Source organism: Tursiops truncatus, chromosome 15 (assembly GCF_011762595.2).
Source record: "Tursiops truncatus isolate mTurTru1 chromosome 15, mTurTru1.mat.Y, whole genome shotgun sequence".
Taxonomy (NCBI): domain Eukaryota; kingdom Metazoa; phylum Chordata; class Mammalia; order Artiodactyla; family Delphinidae; genus Tursiops; species Tursiops truncatus.
The window spans coordinates 62,431,628-62,453,488 of record NC_047048.1 but is presented as its reverse complement, the minus strand read 5'-3'; the positions used below and the strand labels follow the sequence as shown (position 1 = coordinate 62,453,488).

General features: G+C 47.2%; 2 protein-coding genes across 18 annotated transcripts in view; one reads left to right on the top strand and one right to left on the bottom strand.

Annotated features, from left to right (window-relative positions):
- The window catches only part of GSS (glutathione synthetase), a 79,643-nt gene that overhangs the window by 22,088 nt on the left and 35,694 nt on the right, over positions 1 to 21,861 (top strand). For 6 of the 12 annotated variants that reach the window (XM_019950801.2, XM_019950802.2, XM_019950799.2 and 3 more), the window contains 7 exons: positions 2,634 to 2,714; positions 2,812 to 2,889; positions 4,394 to 4,460; positions 7,114 to 7,308; positions 7,795 to 7,876; positions 9,354 to 9,543; positions 10,433 to 10,998. In XM_019950801.2, coding sequence (XP_019806360.1) covers positions 2,634 to 2,714; positions 2,812 to 2,889; positions 4,394 to 4,460; positions 7,114 to 7,308; positions 7,795 to 7,876; positions 9,354 to 9,543; positions 10,433 to 10,556 — 817 coding nt within the window. In that variant the 3' untranslated portion in view covers positions 10,557 to 10,998. Of the gene's footprint in view, positions 1 to 2,633; positions 2,715 to 2,811; positions 2,890 to 4,393; positions 4,461 to 7,113; positions 7,309 to 7,794; positions 7,877 to 9,353; positions 9,544 to 9,573; positions 9,684 to 10,432; positions 10,999 to 14,139; positions 17,275 to 21,861 lie in introns of those variants that run through there. The other 6 variants (XM_073792907.1, XM_073792910.1, XM_019950804.3 and 3 more) reach the window with 5 other exon arrangements.
- ACSS2 (acyl-CoA synthetase short chain family member 2) overlaps positions 11,446 to 21,861 on the bottom strand; it is a 47,730-nt gene continuing 37,314 nt past the window's right edge. For 2 of the 6 annotated variants that reach the window (XM_033839797.2, XM_033839798.2), the window contains 11 exons: positions 19,090 to 19,227; positions 17,582 to 17,752; positions 17,140 to 17,273; positions 16,810 to 16,942; positions 16,672 to 16,728; positions 16,396 to 16,476; positions 15,155 to 15,263; positions 13,637 to 13,705; positions 13,130 to 13,306; positions 12,466 to 12,540; positions 11,446 to 12,325 (listed from right to left, as the gene is read on the bottom strand). In XM_033839797.2, the coding sequence (XP_033695688.1) occupies positions 12,198 to 12,325; positions 12,466 to 12,540; positions 13,130 to 13,306; positions 13,637 to 13,705; positions 15,155 to 15,263; positions 16,396 to 16,476; positions 16,672 to 16,728; positions 16,810 to 16,942; positions 17,140 to 17,273; positions 17,582 to 17,752; positions 19,090 to 19,227 (1,272 nt within the window). In that variant the 3' untranslated portion in view covers positions 11,446 to 12,197. Of the gene's footprint in view, positions 12,352 to 12,465; positions 12,541 to 13,129; positions 13,307 to 13,636; positions 13,706 to 15,154; positions 15,264 to 16,395; positions 16,477 to 16,671; positions 16,729 to 16,809; positions 16,943 to 17,139; positions 17,274 to 17,581; positions 17,753 to 19,089; positions 19,228 to 21,861 lie in introns of all 6 variants that reach the window. The other 4 variants (XM_033839799.2, XM_073792903.1, XM_033839800.2 and 1 more) reach the window with 4 other exon arrangements.

The window sequence follows — 21,861 nt, the reverse complement described above, 5'->3', positions numbered from 1 at the left end:
CATCTACTAGTGCCACACTTTGTGCTAAGCTCTTCATATACAGGATCTCATCGAATCCTAAATTCAAACACTCTGAGGTAGATATTATTCATCTCCCCCATTTTAAAGATGAGGAAACTGAGATTCAGAGAAGAGAAGTGCATTGTTCAAGGTCAAGTGGTGAGTTGGTGGTAGAGCCCAGAGTCCATCTCCCTCTAGAACCTGCATTCTTAATCACTTTATTGCCTCCAAGAGAGCCTCTCTGGGCTTATTAAGCCTCACTAAGACTCAAGAAACGTCAGACTCTGAGCATTTGGAAGTCATCAGACAAATATTTTTTCAAGTAGAACTCTTGGCTAGGTTGTATTTTAAGAGTGAAGCCAGGAGATGGGTCACCTAGGGAACCTGCTGATAGACGAATGCTGCAGAGGGTTTCTCTAGCCAGGCTGTGAATAACATGGAGAGAAAAGACTTGTGTGCTCAGAATTAGGCACTGGTAGGTAGGAGCTATGGGGTCCCTGAGCCAGGAGTGGATTCCCTCATTTTGAGAGTCAAATAGGCACTTCTGCTGACCCAAATATGACCTTTGCTAAAGTCTGTTCTTTTCCCTGAACGTCAGTTTCCGAACTTGTAAAACGGGGGTAATAATAATACCTAAAAGGGTGGTAGTAAGAATTAAATGAAATCATAGATTTGAAAAATGCTTTAAAAAATTCAGTGAGGGTCATTATATGATACTTTCAATAATAACGATAATGATAGTAATAATTACTACCATTTAAAGAGTTTTGTTTTACAGAAGAGCAAATGGAGGGCTCAGAGAGGTTGAATAACTTGCCCAAAGTCACACAGCTAGTAAGTTTAGAATTCACGTTTATCTGCCCCTAAAGCCTGTGTTCTCTCTACTACACTGTTCTTCTGAAAGGAATGGTCCCATAGTATAGACTGAAAAACTGAGGTGCGAGCATTTGTAGAGCAGATGAATTTTCATCAATTATCTCATACATTTTAAAAGAATTTTTAAAAATTAAGCCAGGAAAATGAATTATGATTTCAATTTAGACATTTTTTCAAACTCTTTCAAAGTATAGTGTCTGTGGTTAGAATGAGTAGGGATAAGAAAAGGGGATTCTTGATATAAAAGGTTGGGAACTATGATTTATTTAACACCCTTATCTTATACATGAGGAAATCAGGGCCCAAGGAAAGGAACTGACTTACCCAAGGGTATACCATAGATCACTGGCAAAGCCAGCACTGGGACTCTGGAGTCCTCATTCCCAGTCAGCATGCTACTGCTACTTCACCTTCCTTAGCTGATAACTTTCCTAGACCTGCTGTCAAGAGACTGCTCAGAATTAAAGGCAGGAGGAGGTAGAATATGTTTTCCGAGTCTGAGTCCGATTATTTGGCAGGAGGCTTCATTAACCAGAGCATGCAGTTCCACTTTAACCTACAGCCTCTCCTCCACCTTTCCTTGGAGGTGGGCCAGCCTGGGCCAAGTGCCACCTCCCACTCATGAGCAGAGCAGATCAGGCTACAAAGTAAAGAGCAAGGTCATTGGCCCTCGGGACTCTCTCAGGGCAAGATGGCTTGTGAGATTTCAGGCAGGCCAGGAGAAGGGGCATACTAGGACCTGTGTTTTAGCTAAGTGGAAAGGAGTCAGGCAGAGTGTAGTCCAAGAGGTTCAGCTGAGGGAGGGAGAAGCAAAGATAGACAAGAGGCCAAGTATGGGAGGTCAGGAATCCACACTTAAAATCCTAAGCCAAGTCTGCCCACCCAAGAGCTCAGCAAGAAGCCTTGGGCACAGAGCAATACAGCTACAGCAAAAATGGAGTTTGGTACTGCTGAGCAGTGACACTAAGAGAGTCTGATGGGAGACACCTGGACCTGTTCTTGACAACTGAAAACAGCTTGGTCGGTAGCCAAACAGACAATTCTTTGACATTAGCATTTCCCTGAGTCCTCGAGCTCTTGCTCCTTTAAGAAACATGTGGATAAGCAGAAAGGAAGAGGCCAGGTAAGCCCCAGTGATCCCATTAATACGGTGGGACCAAACGTGGCCCTGTGTACCTCACAGAAATGTTGGGAGGCCCCAGGAGATAATGCCTTATTCATAGTTTTCTCTATAGTGTTTCTGTTGGATTCCATTGAGGATTCCATTGAGCTATTCTTTTTTTTTTTTTCTTTTTGAAAGAATCACACACTCTTTTATTATATGATTCACAATCTAGCAATAGGGTCATTATCCCCTAACTCCCAGCATTGTTCTTTTACAAAATATTCTTCAGTACTCTCACTTCTTTATTCTTCCAGAAGAACTTGGAATCATTATGTTAAATTCTAAGAAAAAGTCCTCTTGGGTTTTTGAGATGGTTTTAAATCTAAATTTTAATTTGCACGGAAGATTGACATCATTACAATATTTCATCTACCTACCTGAGAAGGGGCAGAGACATGTCCATTTTTTCAAGTTTTCTATATTCAGGAAATAATGTGTTGTAGCCTCAGGTGTCTATGCCTGAGGCAGTCCTGAGTAGAGAGAATATCTACTCTTTCAGGGAAGCCGTGTTCTCATTCTCACTTCTGAGGGGGTGGGATGAAGGGAAGACAAGATTTGTAGCCACCTTGGGCCACCTGTGCTCTTTCCCCAGCGCTCGGGTGCTACTGATTGCCCAAGAGAAGGAAAGGAATATATTTGACCAGCGTGCCATAGAGAATGAGCTACTGGCCAGGTAAGTAAAGGAGGGGAGACCTCCAGGTGTAGCCCCAGGACTGGGGAGAGCCACTCAGAACAGAGCATCCACTCTGAGCCTTGCCCATCTTTCCCAGGAATATCCATGTAATCCGGCGAAAGTTTGAAGATGTCTCTGAAAAGGGGTCTCTAGACCAGGACCGAAGACTGTTTATGTAAGTGTCCAGGGAGCATTCCCCAAGGATCCAATAGAGGGCTGATTTAGGAAACTCATCCTGCTGCCTACTTCCCCTAAATAATCCTTTCTTCTGGGAGATGTGATGGCTTGCTTCCTTCTCTCTGAACTTTACGGTGAACTCTGAAAGTATCCCACCATCCCAGGAAATTTTGGACATGCCAAGTTCTGCTTCTAACGGGTTGTATCAGAACTATTGACATTCTGGATAACCTTGGTTTTCATATGCCTCTGGGCTCCCAAAAGTTTTCTTGCCCTTCTTGGCTAGTCAAGTCAGACCTGGGCAGTTGGGTTGGGCAGTCAAGGAGGAAGAGGAGTAGCCAGCTCATTCTTTGATTGGTCTGGGAGTTGCTCTCTGAGGTCTCATGCAAGACCTCAAAGGGCCTGGATTTGTGTTCCAAGCCAGGCCCTGTGCTTCCCTTCAGGGGCCACCACCAAGTGGCTTCAGTATCACATATTTGGGTAGCATTGCTTACAGCACACATATTTAGACCTGGAAATGTGTGATTCTTAAAATTAAGAACCTCCTGGCGTTTCACAATACCACTTACTATTTTCAAAGTGTGCTTCTATCTTAACAAAACAAAGTCATTAATTTACTTTCCAGATAAATCAAACAATATCAAATAAATCAAAGAAAAGGGGAAGAAGTTCAAAAAGACAGTATGTGGCTTAACTAGATTCATATTTTGCATCTCCCCACCCTCACCCCCACCATTTAAAAAAATCAGCTACTTTAAGCAGTGTAAATACAAGTGTGTTTTGCTAGCAGTATGATTATATATAGCAATATGATTCTGCTGCTCAGTAATTTTGAGCCCACTTTTTAAAAATTTACCTAATTTGATTCTGGTTGCCTTCGGCCTTACTAGAATGACTCTAGATCTGGAATATTAGAAGGCATTCCCCACTGCATACCTCCATTTTTTAGTGGAAGCATTGATGGTGTGTGGGTGTCTACTTTCATACTTCCAATGAATCCCTGTTCAGGCTACCCCTGTGCACTGACTTTCAAAGAAAGAAGCCAAATGCATTTTGATGCACCCTGAAATAGATTGAACCACTGAATACATCAGTTTTATTTTATTTTTTATCTCTTATAAATTTATTTATTTTATTTTATTTATTTTTGGTTGTGTTGGGTCTTCGTTGCTGCATGCAGGCTTTCTCTAGTTGGGACGAGCGGGGGCTACTCTTCGTTGCGGTGTGGGGGCTTCTCATTGTGGTGGCTTCTCTTGTTGCGGAACACGGGCTCTAGGCACACGGGCTTCAGTAGTTGTGGCTCGTGGGCTCTAGAGTGCAGGCTCAGTAGTTGTGGCGCACAGGCTTAGTTGCTCCACGGCATGTGAGATCTTCCTGGACCAGCGCTCGAACCCATGTCCCCTGCATTGGCAGGCAGATTCTCAACCACTGTGCCACTAGGGAAGTCCCTGAACACATCAGTTTTAATTTAACACAACAGCTTTCTCCATCCTGTGTTCTAGGGACGACCAGGAAGTTGCTGTGGTTTACTTCCGGGATGGCTACATGCCAAGTCATTACAGTCTACAGGTTGGTACTTTCTGTTAGACCATTCTTTGCCTCTGGGACCTACCATCGTTCTTCAGAGATTCAACTCAGGTGTCACAACAACCTAGGTTATTTCCTGAGCTCTGGCTTCAGTTCTTCCTGAGGGAACTTGCTGCTGGAACTTCCTGTCCTCCCACAAGCTTTTTGCTACCTCTCACTCTCTACACACAATCTTCTAGAATCCGAATCCTCAGGAAACCACAATGCACCAGCCATTCACACTGTTTTGCTGGTAAATGTGTAACAATCTTTCTGTGGAGACAAGCCCCTATTTGTAGCATTTTCTGATTTCTAGGTTGTAAATACTCCCATCCTGGTCAGTTTCAAAGCTACCCATCTTAACATCTCTGAACAGAGCTGGGAAGAGATGGATTCAGTCAGCTCTCACTAGCCAATGCAAACCAGTGCCACTACACCACTGACCATTTCCTTCTTGCCAACTCTTACTTCTCTTTTATCTGCATCAGAAAGTTTTGATCTGCTGTCCATTCATGTTAATGACAGTAATGATAATATCACCTTAGCTTGCTATCCTACCAGGTAGTTTCAAAATTACATTCCACATCCACTATTTCATTTAATCCTTATAACCACTCTGTGAGGTGTGTAATTATCCCCATTATATAGATGGAGAAACTAAGGTTTGAGAGATGCAGGTGCTTATCTAAGGTCCCACAGAGAGCTCCCAAACTTTCTGACTCTCAGTCCAGTGGCTTTCCTAGTATATCATTCTCCTCCCCCTGCCCCTAATCCACAGCATGGAGAAGCTAAGAAGCCCTGCTTTCAGTTGGGAGAAGGTAAAGGAGAAAATAAGTTAGAAAATACCATAAGCAGTAGTCTAGGGGTCATGAGCATTTGGCTCTGCCTCTGTGTGACCAGGGGCAGGTTCCTGACCCTTTCTGGGCTCAGTTTCTGTAAGGTGAGGAACTACACTAGAAAATTGAGGGAGCTCCTTCCAGATTGATAATTCTTTGAATGTAAGATCCTCCCTAAGGCCCAGCTGTATAGGGATCTGCCTCTGTCTCCTTTTCAACCTCATTGCATGCCATCCCTCCACCTCACTCCCACCTTGCAGCCCCACAGGTTTGTCAATCCCACTGTCTATTGGGAAAATGTCCTGGTTCCAGGACAAGGGGTTTGGGAAAAGGGCCAAAGAAAACTTTATTGAGTTAACAAGGAGGGAAATTAGTGCATAAGGGGGAGAACATTTTTAGGGAACTGAGAAACTCAGACCAGTTTTAGACATGGAGGTGAATCTGCTAGGCTTAGTGAATTGCCAGGTGACCATGAGCAAGGCCCTGCTCATCTCTGAGTTTTGCTTTCCCTACTTTCCACAATGGGGTACTTTTCTGGGTTTTTCTCTGATATTCAGGGTACCTTTAACTCTACCCAGAACACTAGCCTAGTTGTTAGGTGGCTGGGGTTATTGGTGAAGACCAGGCAGAGATGCTGCAGGTGGACTGACTACATCAAAGAAAGGACAGCATGCGTGGGGGGTGAGAGTGGGATGGGGGGGGTGGTGTTCTTCAGGCCATAGCCCTGATCCTGCTGTGGGCAGTTTGATGTGGTCTGGAGTCAAGGACAGACTGTCCCTCTAGTGCCTGAGAATGGGGACTAGAGCTGGGAGGCATGATCCTCTGCTGTTTTCCTGCCTCTCACACCCTAAACTCCTGGCCCACCAGACTACTCATCCTGCGATTACTCACCAGCAGACCTTCGCTCATATTATTTTGTTAACCTTAATACTTCTTCCCTGTTGAGTCTCACCTGTCAGACTCTACCTGTCCACTCAATTTCACCTCATTAAACAACAATAACAAATATTTATTGAGCACCTACAAAGCTTCAGGCACTGTGTTAGACACTAGGGATACAACAGGAAATAAGACAGATAAGGGTCCTTATGGAGCTCACAGTTTGGTCAGGGAGATGGTCATCAGAAAGTAAACAAAAGTAGAAAAAATGGTTTTTTCTAGCTGGGGGAAACTCTTTGAAACAACAGGGTGAAAACACAGAGAATTATGGGGAAACCCACATTAAATAGGGTGGTTTGAGAAGATGACTTTGAGCCAAGATTTAAGGATGAGAGGGATCCAGCCATCCATCAGAAAAGCCAAAATGACAAGAATTCCAGGCAGAGGGAAATGCAGCAAATGCAAAGGCCCTGAGGTGGAAATGACATTTGTGTTTGAGGATTGACAAACCTGTGTGGCTGCAAGGTGGGAGTGAGGTGGAGGGATGGCATGGAACGAGGTTGAAAAGGAGACAAGAAGCAGATCCTTACAGGATCTTATAGGCCGTGGTAAGGAGTTTGTATTTTATATGTAGTACAGTAGGAAGCTGAGCTCATAAACAAGTGTCCCACCCCTTTCAAACCTCTTCATCAACTGTTCTACACCTTTTCACCTTTTGTCATTTTCCCTTTTAATTATAGTCATGTGTCATTGTGCTAGACCATAAGCTCCATAAGGGCAAGAATCCTGCATAATAGGAGGGGCCGTACCTGCCTCACAAGGATGTTGCAATGACCCTGGGAGATAATGAATGTGAGGATACCTGGCACCTGAAGGATGCTCATTAAAGGCCAGCCAAAGTAAAATAAAGTAGAATTCCTTTTGGTTTCTTCTCTCTGCAGAACTGGGGAGCACGGCTGCTGCTGGAGAGGTCATGTGCTGTGAAGTGCCCGGACATTGCCACGCAGCTGGCTGGGACTAAGAAGGTGCAACAGGAGCTGAGCAGATCAGGCATGCTGGAGGTGTTGCTCCCCGGCCAGCCTGAGGCCGTGGCCCGCCTCCGTGCCACCTTTGCTGGCCTCTACTCTCTGGACATGGTGCGTGGACAGCCCGCTTCTCCCACCACAGGCCCCCTAGGTATCAGGGACCCAGAGCCCAATGTGTTGCAGAGGCTGGAACTGGCACTGGGCTGGACTTGGGTCAGTGATGCTCTGAGAAAACCCCTAGAGCCCTGGGAAGGAGGGCTGGAATCCATTGTAAGCTCCCACAGCAAAGGTGGAGATGGGGATGGTAACCAGGGGAAGGGGCTGAGGTAGACAGCAAGAATTGAGGAATATCTGTACCTGTTTTCCAGACCTCTTGCTGCTCCTGAACTGTTGCCCAAGAAAGCTTGTTGTCACTGTACTCACTGCTACAGGGGGCTTGCTGGGGTCATATCCAGATAGTAGCATCCAGCCTAAAGGGGCTTATGGCTCTTCCTCCTCCTGCTCTTCCTCTGATGCTGCTCTACACAACCGGCAGGACCTTGGCTCCTGCCTCTTTGGCCCAAGACTGCTAGTGACTGCTTTCTTTCCTCCTGCCAGGGTGAAGAAGGGGACCAGGCTATCACTGAGGCCATTGCTGCCCCTAGCTGCTTCGTGCTAAAGCCCCAGAGAGAGGGTGGAGGTAGGTGGTTCCCTCTTTGCAGGGCTGCTCAGTGAAAGGGGGCCAGCAGGCTGTTACCAGTGCTGATCTGCACTTGCTATGGGCATGGTCCCAGGCTGTGGGGGATACAAGAGGAACTGACACATGTCCCCACCTTGGACATTGTCCCAGGAGAACCTTTGGTCAAGTGCAGTGGAGCACAAGGGAATGTGTGAGGCGAACGTGATAACCACTACACTGCAGAAATGCCCGTGCACAAGGGAATGTGATTAACCAGCACTGGAGGGTTTGGGCAAGTGTAGTCTGAGGTGCCTGAGGGTGAATTGTGGGGAACCAGGATGGGGGCATATCAGGAGGTTGGATATCTTCCTGCTTAATTTGAACTCCTTGAGGGCAGGGATCATGTCTGTCTCCTGACCCAGAGGAGATGGTTTTTGATCTTGGCCTTAAGAGTTAGGTACCAGTTTCCCAGGTGGAAAAGGGGGAAGAGTATTCCATACAGAAGAAGCAACCTCGGGCATAGGCACTGGTCCGTGAAAGTGTGATATGTTTGGAGATTAATGAGTAACTGGTCAGGCTGGAGTGCAGTGTGGGAGGTGAGAGAAGGCAGGGATTTGGGTTGGAAAAGATGGTTTGGGACCTGATTATAAAGGACGTTGAATATATGTAGGAAATTGGATTTTATCCTAAGGGTAGCGGGAAGCCAATAGAAAGTTTTAAGGAGGGAAGGGACACATGATTGATCTAGGATCCATGTTTCAGCCATGGTAGAGTGTGTCCTGGAATGTAGGGAGACACTGGTGGCAGAGAGACCATAGAGGAGACGGGTATAGTTGTCCAGAGAGCAATGTAGAAGGCTGAGCTAGGGCTTATGACAGTGTGGAGTACAAACTGAAGAGACATGTCCAAGTTCATGACAGGTAATGGAGAGAGAGGAGTTAAATGACTCAAGAATGCCTTTCACTTGATTGAGGGTAGGAAGTTCCAGGAGAAGCAGAGTCAGGCAGAAGTAATAAGTTCTGTTCGGACATGTTGAGTTTATTTTGGGAGCCCATGGGATATCTGTGATGTCTAGAGCAGGGAGCTTTAGTTAGAGATTTGGGAGTAAACAAGTTATAGGATATAGATGAAGCCTTGGAAGAGATCTCCCTGAAAAAAAAAGTATATACGTGGAGGAGAGAACAGGGTGAAGGACTGATTCCTTGGAAACCCCAATATTTAAGAGGGGCAGGAGCCAGTCAGGAAGGCTGAGAAGGAACAGCCATAAACAGATACGAAGAGAACCAGGGCAGGATGGTGTGGTGGAAGGTGTGTTCGCTTGTGTAAGAGCTCTCCTGTTAAGGTGACATTTCTTCCTTGGAAGCCAGGCCTGCCCCGGGTTCACTGAGCTGGTGTCAGGAACTGAGGTTCCTGACTTGCCCACGTGGCCCTAGAAGTGGGAGCATAGGGTGGAGAAGGTGGGGAGAGGGTCCAGGGTGACTGCTTAGTGGAATTGCAGGTAACAACCTATACGGGGAGGAGATGGTACAGGCCCTGGAGCGGCTGAAGGACAGTGAGGAGAGAGCCTCCTACATCCTCATGGAGAAGATAGAACCTGAACCTTTTGGGAATTGTCTACTACGACCTGGCAGCCCTGCCCGAGTGGCCCAATGCATTTCAGAGCTGGGCATCTTCGGGGTCTATGTCAGGTGAGCCAAGCAGTGTGTTTCCTTATCTAGTAAATGAGGCCAAGGATCCAAGATCTGCCCACCTCACAAGGCTATCAAATGAAGCCCAGATGAGAAGTGCTTTGAAACTATAAAGGAAATTCCAAGTAGTATCAAGATGGGTGAGAAAATAACCCTGGACTGGGAAACCCCAGGGAAGGAAAGAATTTGGGTCCAGTCCCAGGCCACTGGGGATTCTGGGAAAAGGTGGGATGGGCCAGCTAGAGGATACTCAGTGGCTTTGAAAAGCTGAGTGGCCGCTGGGTTTGGATTTGAGCACTAAAGAACCAGGAAAAGGAAGACTGGGGAATTTGTAAGGAACAGTTCCTGGTGCCTCATACCACTTCCTGCAAAATACTCACACCACGATCAGCGCAAGGAAGGAATTCCAGATCCTACCATGCTCCCCACCAGAGCCTGCCCTCTCTATTATCTTCCCCTCCAAGCACTCTCCTTATAGCATCTCTGCTGGCAATTTCCTCCCCAGCCCCCCACCCCACCCCCACCACAGCCATTTTGAGAGGTAGGAAGGAAATTTACAGCTACAGAACATGAAATGTGAGCCTGGCATCATGCTAAGTGCTGTTCCTGCTTTATTCATTCCTCGTGACCATCTTGCAAAGTGAGAGGTATTATCCCTGTTTTAAACTGAGGAAATTGATATTTAGAAAGGCTGAGTAACTTGCTCAAAGACACAGAGCTAATAATATCCAAGCTAGGATGCAAACCCAAATCTGATTCAAAAATCCTAGCACTTTCTCAGGTGTAGTCAGTCACCCACGTACAGCTCAGCTGGGACGAGTGAAGGTCTTGGGTTTGAGGGCTGAGTCCAGGTCATGGAGTTGTGTGTCTCCTGCTCCCATTTCTATAGGCAGGGAAAGACACTTGTGATGAACAAGCACGTGGGACATCTGCTTCGAACCAAAGCCATCGAGCATGCTGATGGTGGTGTGGCAGCAGGAGTGGCAGTCCTTGACAACCCATACCCTGTGTGAGGACACAGCGAGGCCTGCCCAGACTTTACTCGAAAGACCTTCTATCCTTTGTACTTATCATTCCTCTCCTAGCCCTCCTGAGGGGCTGCCCTCCCCTTACCTTGGGAAGGTTGATCTCTTCTAGAGATTTCCAGGGTCTTCATGGAAGGGTCAGCTGAGTACCTTCCCCACAGCTTTCCCATCTGAGAACCAGAAAAGCTGTGTTTCCCTTAGGTGCAATCTAGAGGCCCCTAAATCCTCAGGGTGTGGGTACAGCTGAAAAGAAGCTGATCTGAGGTAAGGGACCATAACACTGCCACCCTCCTGTTAGCCCAATGTCAGCCTTTCCAGCAAGTTCCAGTGTCTGACTTGGGATAGGACTGAGGGGTAGGAGGAAAAGGGTAGAGGGGCACAGCCTTTTCCCACCTCTGCCTTAAATAAAACTACTTTGTTGATTCTGTGATTCCTTGGTTTGTACATTTAGGGGAGGGAGAAGCTATAATCCGAGTCGGGCCACTTCAGGTAGACTGGAGCAGGGGAAGTAACTTGGCTGTAATCAGAGTCTCCCTAGCTCCTGACCCTATGGATAGGACCCTGAAATTTCAATCCTTAGTCACTCACTAATGCTCCCACAGGATCATAGGGAAGAGAGAAGGTCTCTAGCAGGAGCCCAGGAGGGAAGGCAACCATGATGGGACATCACAGTTGTAATCCTGCTTCATTTGCTTTCCTGATTAGCTCAGGAGCTTGTCAAAGGGCCTGGAAGCCCTGCCTAGCTCTGCCTAAACCAAAAGTTCTAGAAGGTGAATATTGGGGTATTCCCGAGGAAAACCACTCCCCTTCCCCACACAAGTCGTAACAGCTAGCAAGTACACAGCCTGTAAGATAACCAAGAAAGCAAGTCACCACCTTCTTGAGGTCACAGACTTTATTCCTACAACCACAGCGCTTGAGTACAACAGGCAAGAAAAGAGAGCTTCATCTGAGAGTCTCCCATGGGCAAGACTCTGTTCAGGGGAGGGTGGGAAAAGAGGACAAGAAAATCAAGCTCCTCTGGTCCTAGGAACATAACACATTTACTCCTGCTAAGACACAAATGATCTGAAAACCCTCTGGAAACTGAGCCTGCCTGCACAGCCTCTGGAACAAATGGCAGACAAGCCATCTAGCACAAAAGGGAATTCAGACCCATAACAGAAGCAGCAAAGTGTTTAAAAAATAATAATCAATTGTTCCAGGACTCACAAACAGGCATTTCTAAGGGCAAGTGCATGCCCAAAATAAGTACTGATGCTTCCTGAGAGAGCTGACATAGCATTACAGAGTTGCTTCCCTGCTTCAGTCTATGCCCTCACTTGCCCACTGAACACTTAACTTGGGTTTGAGATATGACCTTCAGGTCGCTGTTCTGGGCGCTAATGGCTCTTTGCAGTCTAGGGGCACAGCAGCCTGAGGTTGACCTGGGCCCTGTCCCATCTGCCTGGCGGTCACAGGAAGTTGCCTGCACCCAGAGGCAAAGCTAGTCCTCAGTTCCAGACAGCTCGTCGGGGAGGTGGTGTGGGTCAGCACAGGCCCTGAGTACTCCTGGATGGGGGCAGGGAGGGTGGGCAAAACTTTGGAAAGCCAAGCAGGGGGAATCCTGGGTAATGGGCAGGGTCCTGTTCACTGGATGGTCAGGCAACGGTGGTTGAAGAGCTGGGTGATGACGGATGGGTCAGCCACGGTGGACACATCCCCCAGGTCGTGGTCATTCTGAGCGATCTTCCGAAGCACCCGCCTCATGATTTTCCCTGGGGGACCACAGGCTTCTGGTTACCTGGTGACAACACTGACCCATTCCAGCCCTGCCGAACACTTCCATCCACACACACTCCACCACCACTGGGCCTTGGCAAATCCAGTCCCAATCCCTCAAGGCCTCTGGACATACCTGAGCGGGTTTTAGGCAAGCTGGGTGCATTCTGGATGTAATCCGGTGTGGCAATGGGGCCAATCTTTTCTCTAACTGTAACCAACAAATCATTATGCATTTTTTCAGTACCCTTAGCCAGGCTGCCCAAAACCAAGGCAGAGATGGCTTTGTTTCCAACCTATTTCCTCTTCAAGGTTTTGCCCACAATCATTCTCAGGCTCATTTCTGTCTTTCTCTCTTTTAACACATTGTCTCTTTACACTCTCATTTTATATTAATTCACCTTCATGGAACTCAAGCTCTAGAATCAGCCTGCTAGAGTTGAAATTCCGCTTTACCAGCAGTATGGCCTTGGACAAGAGATTTAACTTCTCTGAGCCTCAATTTCTTCATCTTTAAAGTGAGAGCAACAATAGGATCTATTTCATGGAGGTGATTATAGAGATTAAATAGATTAATGCATTTAAAGCACTTAGCTCAGTGGTGGCACAGAGAAAGAATTCTATAAATGTCAATCATTATTAACCTAGTAGAGAAGAGAGAAGGGTGGGAAGAGGGTAGTTAGCCCCTAAGGCCCCCTGGGGTCTGTTTGTGGTTTGAGAAGCAGCTCACTATAGCCCTTCCCCAGCAACCTGGGCCATCAGGACAGACCTGGAAATCCCTGCCCAGGGAAGCTCCTTACTCTGTTTCTTGAGCTCCTCAGTGAGGGTGGAGCTGAAGGTGTGGCCATCGCACAGGGTGACAAAACAGTAGAGGCATTCGCCCTTCACAGGATGAGGGTGGCCAACCACGGCTGCCTCTGCGACAGCCTCATGTTCCACAAGTGCTGACTCTACCTCTGCCGTGCTCAGCAGGTGTCCTTGTCAAGGGAAAGGAAGTGCCATGAGAGAGATCCCAGCCCCTGTTCCATCTGTCCCAGTAAGGCAGTCCTGGTCTGGTCAAATGGGGAAGGCCTTTCATTCATTCCTCATAGGACATACTTCAGTTGTCCCACCATCCTGGTTCCACTCCTCCAGGTACATTTCAATGTTTATCACTCTTCTTCCAAAACCTGGGTCCAGAACTGAATGCTTGCTGTACTCCAGGCATGGTCTGGCCAAAGGATATCCTGGCTCTCTCAGAAGGCTTTGGCTGGGAGTTGCTGGGAAAGCAGGGTAAATAAGAAGGGAAAATGGTCCCTGGCCCTCACCAGATACATTCAGCATGTCATCAATCCTGCCAGTGATCCAGTAATAGCCATCCTGATCCCGCCGGCAGCCTGGGAAGAGAAGAAATGTGCAACATAATAAGTACCCCACAGTAGGATACAAGATCCACGTTACCAAACTGCTACACCCACAGCAATAGCCTCCTAACAAGTCTTCCTGCTTCTGCTCTTGCCTGCTGTGGTAGCAGGCTCCAAGATGGCCACACTGATCTCTACTTCCTGGTATTCATACCCCTGTGTAGTCCTCTTTCTCAGTGTACTAGGGTTTGTCTTGTGATCAGTCGAGTTTGGCAGAAATGATAGGATGTCATTTCTGAGATTAGATTATAGAAGACTGTGGCTTCTGTGTTGGTTGCATTCTCTCAGATTACTTGCTCTGGGGGAAGCCAGCTGTCATGAGTAGCCCTATGGAAAGGTCCATGTGGCAAAGAACTGAAGGTTCCTGCCAAAAGCCACTTGAGTGAGCTTGGACGTGTGTCTTCCAGGCTCAGTCAAACCTTCAGACGACTACAGCCCCGACCACAGGTTGACTGCAACCCACGAGAAACTCTGAATGGCAACCACCAGCTAAGCCACTCACAGATTCCTGGTCCTCAGAAACTGTATGAGATAATACAATATTTGTTGTTTTAAGCTGCCAGGTTTGAGGGTAATTTGTTCCATGGCAATAGATAACTAACATACTGACCTGAAGTCTATTCTCCATAAAACAAGCAAAGTTATTAAATAATAAATAAATTCTTACCACTTCTCTGCTTAAAACCCCTGATGGTCTCCCACTGTACACTGGATAAAATCCAAACTCCTCACCATGGCTCACGAGGCCCTATCTTATCTCCCTCTCCAACTTGATATGAAATTCTTCCCCTTGCTCACTACATTCCAGCTACACAAGCTTCAGTCTGTTCCTCAGACATTCTAAGCTTGTGTCTCACTGGTATAGAACATTCATTCTTACTCCAGATTTTCCCATGCCTGCCTCCTTCTCACCCTTCAGGTCTCTGGTCACTTCAGAGAAACCTCTCACCATCCCATCTATGGTGGCCATCCCTGCAGTATTTATTTGCTGAATTATTTGCCTGTCTCCCCTTACTTGAATGTAAGCCCCATGAGAGCTGTACTGTGCTTAGATAAGTACATGGACATAGTAGGTGGTCAATAAATATTTATGGAAGAATGGATTGGTGGGTGGACACATGGGCAAACATAGGCTCCAGACATGAGGATACACATGACATAGTAATACATACTGCCATATGCCCCATCTCTTTCAGCCTAGCAGCAAGGGAAATAAGAACTTCTTCCCTCATACATCAAATCTCAGATGGCACCATGCTGAGTGCCTTCCTGCAACACTCGTTCTTATAATCTTCTCTGTAGTTCTGACTGAATATTAGACACTGATACATAAGACACATCCCTAACCAAGTCTTCTTGGAAATGAAAGGGGACAGTACGTATCTCGGTGGGAGGTTTGGGAAGGGGATAGCCAAGGCTCACCATCTCCTGTCACATAGTACCCGGGAAACTTCTTAAAGTAGGTGGTCTCAAAGCGTTCATGGTTCCCATAGACTGTGCGCATGATCCCTGGCCAGGGCTGCTTGAACACCTGGAAAGTGAGGAAGACACAGTGGTAACATCTGCTACACTGTCTTACAGGAAGACAATTACAGCTTTGTCAAACCCTAGGAGAAACAGCCTGAATGCCATTCCTGAGAAGTAGGACAAAGTACAGGCTTTGGAGATAGACAATCCAGGCTTGGAATCCCAGCTCTGCCACTTACTAGCTGTGTGACCCCAGGTAGGTAATGTTATCTCTCTGAACTTCAGGATCCTTATCTGTAAATTAGAGAAAATAATCTCTACCTCCCAAAGTTATTGTGAGGATTAAATTAATAGTATGTGGAAGCTGCCTGGCACAATGTTCTGTTAGTAATAAGCATTTAGTAAATTTGAGTCTCCTTTTAGGTAATCCCTCAGGGATGCCAGTCCAGGTTGATGCAAATGAAACAGTTATATAAAAATGTGGGACCCACACATAAGTAAGTAATCATTGCCCCAATCAATAATATCCTGTGGCAGCAGATTGACAGGATGGATGAAATTCTAGGCTAAGAGTCAGAAGACCTGGATTCAAGTCTTGCCCTTGTTACTAACTTGCTCTTAATAAAAATGAAGTGAGGTGGAGGGTGGGGGCTGATGATCTCCCCACAACTGTTAATAAAACAATCACAACAACAGCTAACATTTATCAAGCACTAACTCTTAGGTTCTGTGCTAAGTAAAACCTTCACATGGATTATCTAATCAATCCAGCAACCACAGGAGACACAGGTACTATTATAACCCCGTTTTACAAGTGAGAACATTTAGGTTCAGAGGGGTTGGGTAACTTAACTAAGGTCACAGAAGAGGCAGAGCCAGGATTTGAACCCAGGCAGGTTGACTCTGGAGCCTATATGATTTTCCACGATGTCTTCCAGACCCGAAAAGGCACCATCAGGTATCTTTGAGCAGAGCCCTTAAGAACTTTGTGGGCCAAAAGGCAGAGAGGCAGGCAAAGTATCCAGAAGGATTCCCCCCTAGGGTCTCTCTGCAGATGATAAACCCTCAACCATGGAGCTTTAGCCAAAAGCAGCTACCGGGAAAGATTAGGTTCTAAGCTCTAAAGGAGAGTCCAGTACCCCTTTGTGGACCCTCCCCCGCGCCTCCTCCTCACTGAGCAAGGGCCAGGATCTCACCAGATAACCTTCAGCTTCACCTTCCAACTCTTCCCCAGACTCATTCAGGACTGCAGGAGCTACACCAAAGAATGGGAAGGTCTAGAAGCAAACAGGAGACAGGACCCACAGAGAGGAATGAGGCAACTCTGACTCAACTCTCTACCTCTCCTAAGGAGCCCCAGAGCCCCAAATTCCTCACACATATCAGTCCAGTCCCCCACTCTCTACCTAGGCCAAATGCCCCAAGACTCTACTTCTGCCCAGCCCAGGACCAGCCAAGGGAGCCTCACTCACAGCAGAACCAGGCTTCATGGGTGTGGCACCAGGGAGAGGGGTCAGCATATGGCCACCCTGTAGAAGTCAGAGATCAGGGGTTTGAGTCAGTCTTCCCACACTGTCCCTGAACCCCAGCCTTCTGAACCCCTTACTCACTGTCTCTGTCTGCCAGAAGGTGTCCACAATGGGGCAGCGCTGGGCACCTACCACCCGGTGGTACCACAGCCAGGCCTCAGGGTTGATGGGTTCGCCCACTGTGCCTAGCACCTGTAAGGATGCCCGGCTATGCCTTGGGCAGGGGAATGGGGAGAAAGGAAGGCTCTGAGCACCACTGGGAGCCAGGAAGACATGCACAGGCTCTTCTCCTGCCCCCTCCCCTATTCCAAGCCAGGGTGTTAGAACAATGGAATGGAAAAGACTGTGCACGAAAGGCCAGCACCAGCTCTGAGGGACACCTATGGGGCAGCCGTTGGGAAGGGGTCTCACCTGGTAACAGGCTCATCTCCAAACTTCATGAGCAGGCGGATAGCTGTAGGTGCTGTGTAGAACTTGGTCACCTTGTACTTGTCCACAATACTCCATAGGCGGCTCATGTCCGGGTATGTGGGAATCCCCTCAAACTGACCCCAGTAATGGCTGGTCATTTTGGGTCCTTCTCAATAGTCCCTCCATTCCCCTGCCATCCCCTCAGGCTCAGCATTTTGCCCTTTCTGACAAATCCATGGCTTCACTCCCTTACCAGACAAGCCAAGAGACCTTCCCAGTCAGGATATACAACCCCCTAAGAACTCCTCTTTCTCCAGGAAACAGGTCATTGTATAAGTTCCTCTGCCTCTAGACCAAGTGGCTTTGGGAGGTTGTCACCCAGGATCATCTTGTCCATCCCCTAAATAAACCAAGTAGCCCTGAGTCCCAGCACCCTGCTTACCAAAACACTGGTGGCACCATTGGCCAGTGGCCCATAGGTGACATAGGAATGGCCAGTGATCCAGCCAATGTCTGCTGTGCACCAGAACACATCCTCCGCATGGAAGTCAAACACATACTTGAAGGTTGTGGCCACATAGAGCATGTAGCCCCCAACTGTGTGTACCACACCCTGGGGAGAAAACAGGGCCTCAGGTTGGGGACTTGGGCTCACCCCCACTGACTACCAAATAGGCTGGACAGAACTAGAGGAAAAGCCTTCTCAGGGATTCTGGTCCTGACAGCATCCCTCTCACAGCATCCATCTCTCTTCCACCCTCTTTGCATGTTCCCATCTCACACCCCACATGTATTTATAGTCAGTCCATCATTCACACCCACACCCTAAGATGGTATTTCTGAACCACCCACATTACTCTCACATACATGAACAGTTCTAGTACACTCACATCTAATAGTGTCTCTATTGTGTGTTTGTGCACACACACTCAATTATATGTTGACACAGTGTGAGTGGAAAAAAAAAAGATAATCTTCTTTGCTTACTCCATCAATACACCATCCCTAGGAAAGAGAGGCCCAAATTGTGTCTCTAAAGGTCCATTGAGGAATATGCAAAGCATGTGGAGAGAATAATTTATGGATGGGTGAGTGGATGGTAGAGTGACATATCTTTCAAGTCAACAGACGAGTCAGAGTTTTGTTTCCAGCTCCCACACTGTGCCCTGGGAGGTACTAGATGTTAATAGTGTGGCAAGTGGAAGGGACTGAACTCTAAGAGCGGTAGTCTAGAAGGCCAAGAGTGATCCCTGTGCATACTCTGGGCCTCAACTTTACAGGCAGCTTTTCTTCAACCAAACCATGTGGGTATGGGCAGGGAACATAGATGTCAGCCACATGGATTGATCCTTTCCTCCTTTTCTGGGCACCATGAAAGCTTCCACCTGAATGTCTCACCCTGGGCCTTACCATCAGTGATTGAGGATTTATGTCAATTTGATTTAGAAAAGGTAACATGCCATTTCTTTTTTTTTTAAGATTTATTATTTATTTATTTTACTTTCTGTCTGCATCGGGTCTTAGTTGCGACATGTGGGATCTTCATTGAGGCATGCAGGATCTTTCATTGTGGCACGTGGGCTTCTGTCTAGCTGTGGTGCATGAGTTCCAGAGCACGTGGGCTCTGTAGGTTGCAGCACGAGGGCTCTGGTTGCAGCACAAGGGTTCTAGTTGAGGCATGCAAGCTCAGTAGTTGTGGCATGCGGTCTTAGTTGCCCCGTGGCATGTGGGATCTTAGTTCGAACCCACGTACCCTGCATTGAAAGGCGAATTCTTTACCACTGGACCACCAGGGAAGTCCCTAACATGACATTTCTGAAACTCAGGGTTGTACAGTAAAATTCATGTCATTACATGCTTCCTCAGAAACTCACTTCTCACCCCTACACAGTGTATGTGTACACACACACACACACACACACACACACACACACACACACACACACTTGCCTTGGGTTTGCCTGTGGAGCCACTAGTATATAGGATGAAGAGTGGGTCTTCAGCATCACACCACTCAGGCTCACACTCATCCCCTGCCTCTTGCATGAGTTCATGCCACCACATGTCAACCCCCTCATTCCAGGAGATCTGCAGGGGGAAGAAGACAGACAGGAATGGGCAGGGAGGAACTGTGAACAGCTCAAGCTGGGTGTAAAAGACACCCCTACTTAGCACCTGGAGGGGCAGGGTGGGACTGGCAGACGGGGGTCCTGGGAGGGAGGAAGGGCCCTGCAAGGGTGGAATTGGGCAGAGAGAATAGAAGTGGAACAGGAGGCTTCTTTGGTACTTCCAGCACCCTGCTCCAGAGCTACTCTCACCCGGCCTCAGGCTAAGGAGGGCCCCTCAGCTGGTCCTTTCTCATTCTTCAATTCCTAGCTTAAATGTCACCTTCTTGGAAAGGCTTTCCCTGAACAGTATCTGATAGGTTCCCATCCCCACCCTCACCCCTGCTATTATTCTTTTTTTTTTTTTTTTTTGGCCACGCAGTGCAGCTTATGGGATCTTAGTTCCCTGACCAGGGATCGAACCCCGGCCCTTAGCAGTGAAAGTGGGGAGTCTTAACCACTAGACCACCAGGGAATTCCCACCCCTGCTATTATTCTTGATCACAGCACCTTATTTCTTTCCCACACAGCACATATTTCCAGTTATTTTATTTAGCTGTTACTTTATTTTGCTTGATTACTGTCTCCCCAAGTAGATAGTAACCTCTATGAGTGCAGTGGCATGTCTGTCTTTCCCACCCCTCCCACCAAATCCCCAACACCTAGTAAAATGCCTAGAACTCAAAAGGCACTCAGTAAATTTTGTTGGATGAGTGAATACGCAAACACAAGCCTACATACACACGTATGTACTTATGGGACTACTGGCTCATCAGCAGGAATGTGGACACCACACAATTCAGAAATGCAGAATTAGTCAGAGCCACAGGTAAGGCGGGTACCTGGCCCCATTAGTTAGTAGCAAAAGAAGTCAACAGATCTTAGTCCAAGCATCTTTTTCTGCATGTCTAGACATCATCCACATCTGGAGGTTCCTACCCCAACTCTGCTCCTGCCTTTACACCACTGGTACCAATGGGTTTCTCATAAAGACACTTGCTTGAGGTTCCATTCAGCAGGAAACCTTGTCTTAAGTTGGTGGAAAAGGACCAAGGTGAATTTCTCCCAGTAGAGGGATGTCCCCCTATACTGCCATGTGTTTGATAACTACTTCTGGATCTGTCATCCTGACATTTTTCTAAACTCTCTTTGAAACTGCTTTACTTTCCCAGTTATATCACCTGTTTGAAAAAAATGGTCTTCTACTCTTTCCTGAGTGAAGTGTGTTCCCTGAATTTGTCCAAAAGTTGCACTGGATTTAGATTCCCAGTTCTGCCACTTCCTAGCTGTATATGACCTTGGGTAAGCCACTCTACCTCAAGTCACTCATTTTTAAAATGAGGATAGTCATTCTTGCCCTAATAGTCACAGGATTTGGGGAACCTCAGAAGACAACCGTATTACCTAGTAAACATGAAGCCTTGGATTGTCCTGGGGTGTAGGGAAGACTGATGAATGTAATGAAGGTGAGAAGTTATTTCAGTTCCGCTGAACTCCTCTGGGAGGTGAAATAAGAATGTGATGATGGGAACTACTGGGGGTTTGCTTCAGCTGTCACGAAACTCTTTCATATTCATTAGCTTCTTGTTCTATGGCCCTGGCTGGCAGGTAGACATGATAGTGTAAGAGAAACACCCTACTCCCATTATATGGCTCTATGGTAATTTACTGTGTCCATATTTAAAAACCCCAAAGTTTTAGGCAACACATACCTTGATAAATTATAAAATTACAACTCCCCTCTCTCTGTACTACCTGCCCCTTACTCTGGAGAATTTGAAGCTTCTGGCACATAAGGATCACAACAATCACAAGTCCAGGCCAAGAGAGGCACCATTAAGAAGAAAAAGAAAGAAGAGAGAGAAGCTGCCCACAGCTAGGAAACACAAAAATACACCCTATTTTTTTTTTACTGGAATAGCCATATGGGTCTACACATACATTGTCACATGGATAATTTTGTTCCCACCAGATGATCTGCTTGAGATGAGGACATTAATGTATTTAAGCAGAAGTGCGTCAAGAATGCTTGGGCAGGGGCTTCCCTGGTGGCGCAATGGTTGAGAGTCCGCCTGCCGATGCAGGGGACGCGGGTTCGTGCCCCGGTCCGGAAGGATCCCACATGCCGCGGAGCGGCTGGGCCCGTGAGCCATGGCTGCTGAGTCTGCGTGTCCGGAGCCTGTGCTCCGCAACGGGAGAGCCACAACAGTGAGAAGCCCGCGTACCGCAAAAAAAAAAAAAAAAGAAAAAAAAAAGAATGCTTGGGCAAATGGCGCTGGTCTACAGTGCTGGTGTGAGTTGTCATAGAAAAGGCACTAGGTACAAGTAAGGGCAAAGCGCAGTTACACTGTGGCAGTGAGGGGACTCTTGTAATCTTGTAAAACTGTTTCTTTTGTGGGTGTGGGTAAGAAGGGGTGGGGTGGGTACTCCAGGTGTGGAGCTGATAACCAGCACCAGGAAGCAGGGTGAGCTCAATTAGTGGCACATATGTTGGTTGTGAATTAGGTGTATACTTATGAGGGCCCAGTGCTTTGAATCAGGAAAAGGTTTGAATTTTCTGAAAAAGGAATCGAGGAGTTGGCCTTTGTTATTGGACCAGAATAACCTTAGAGAGGGC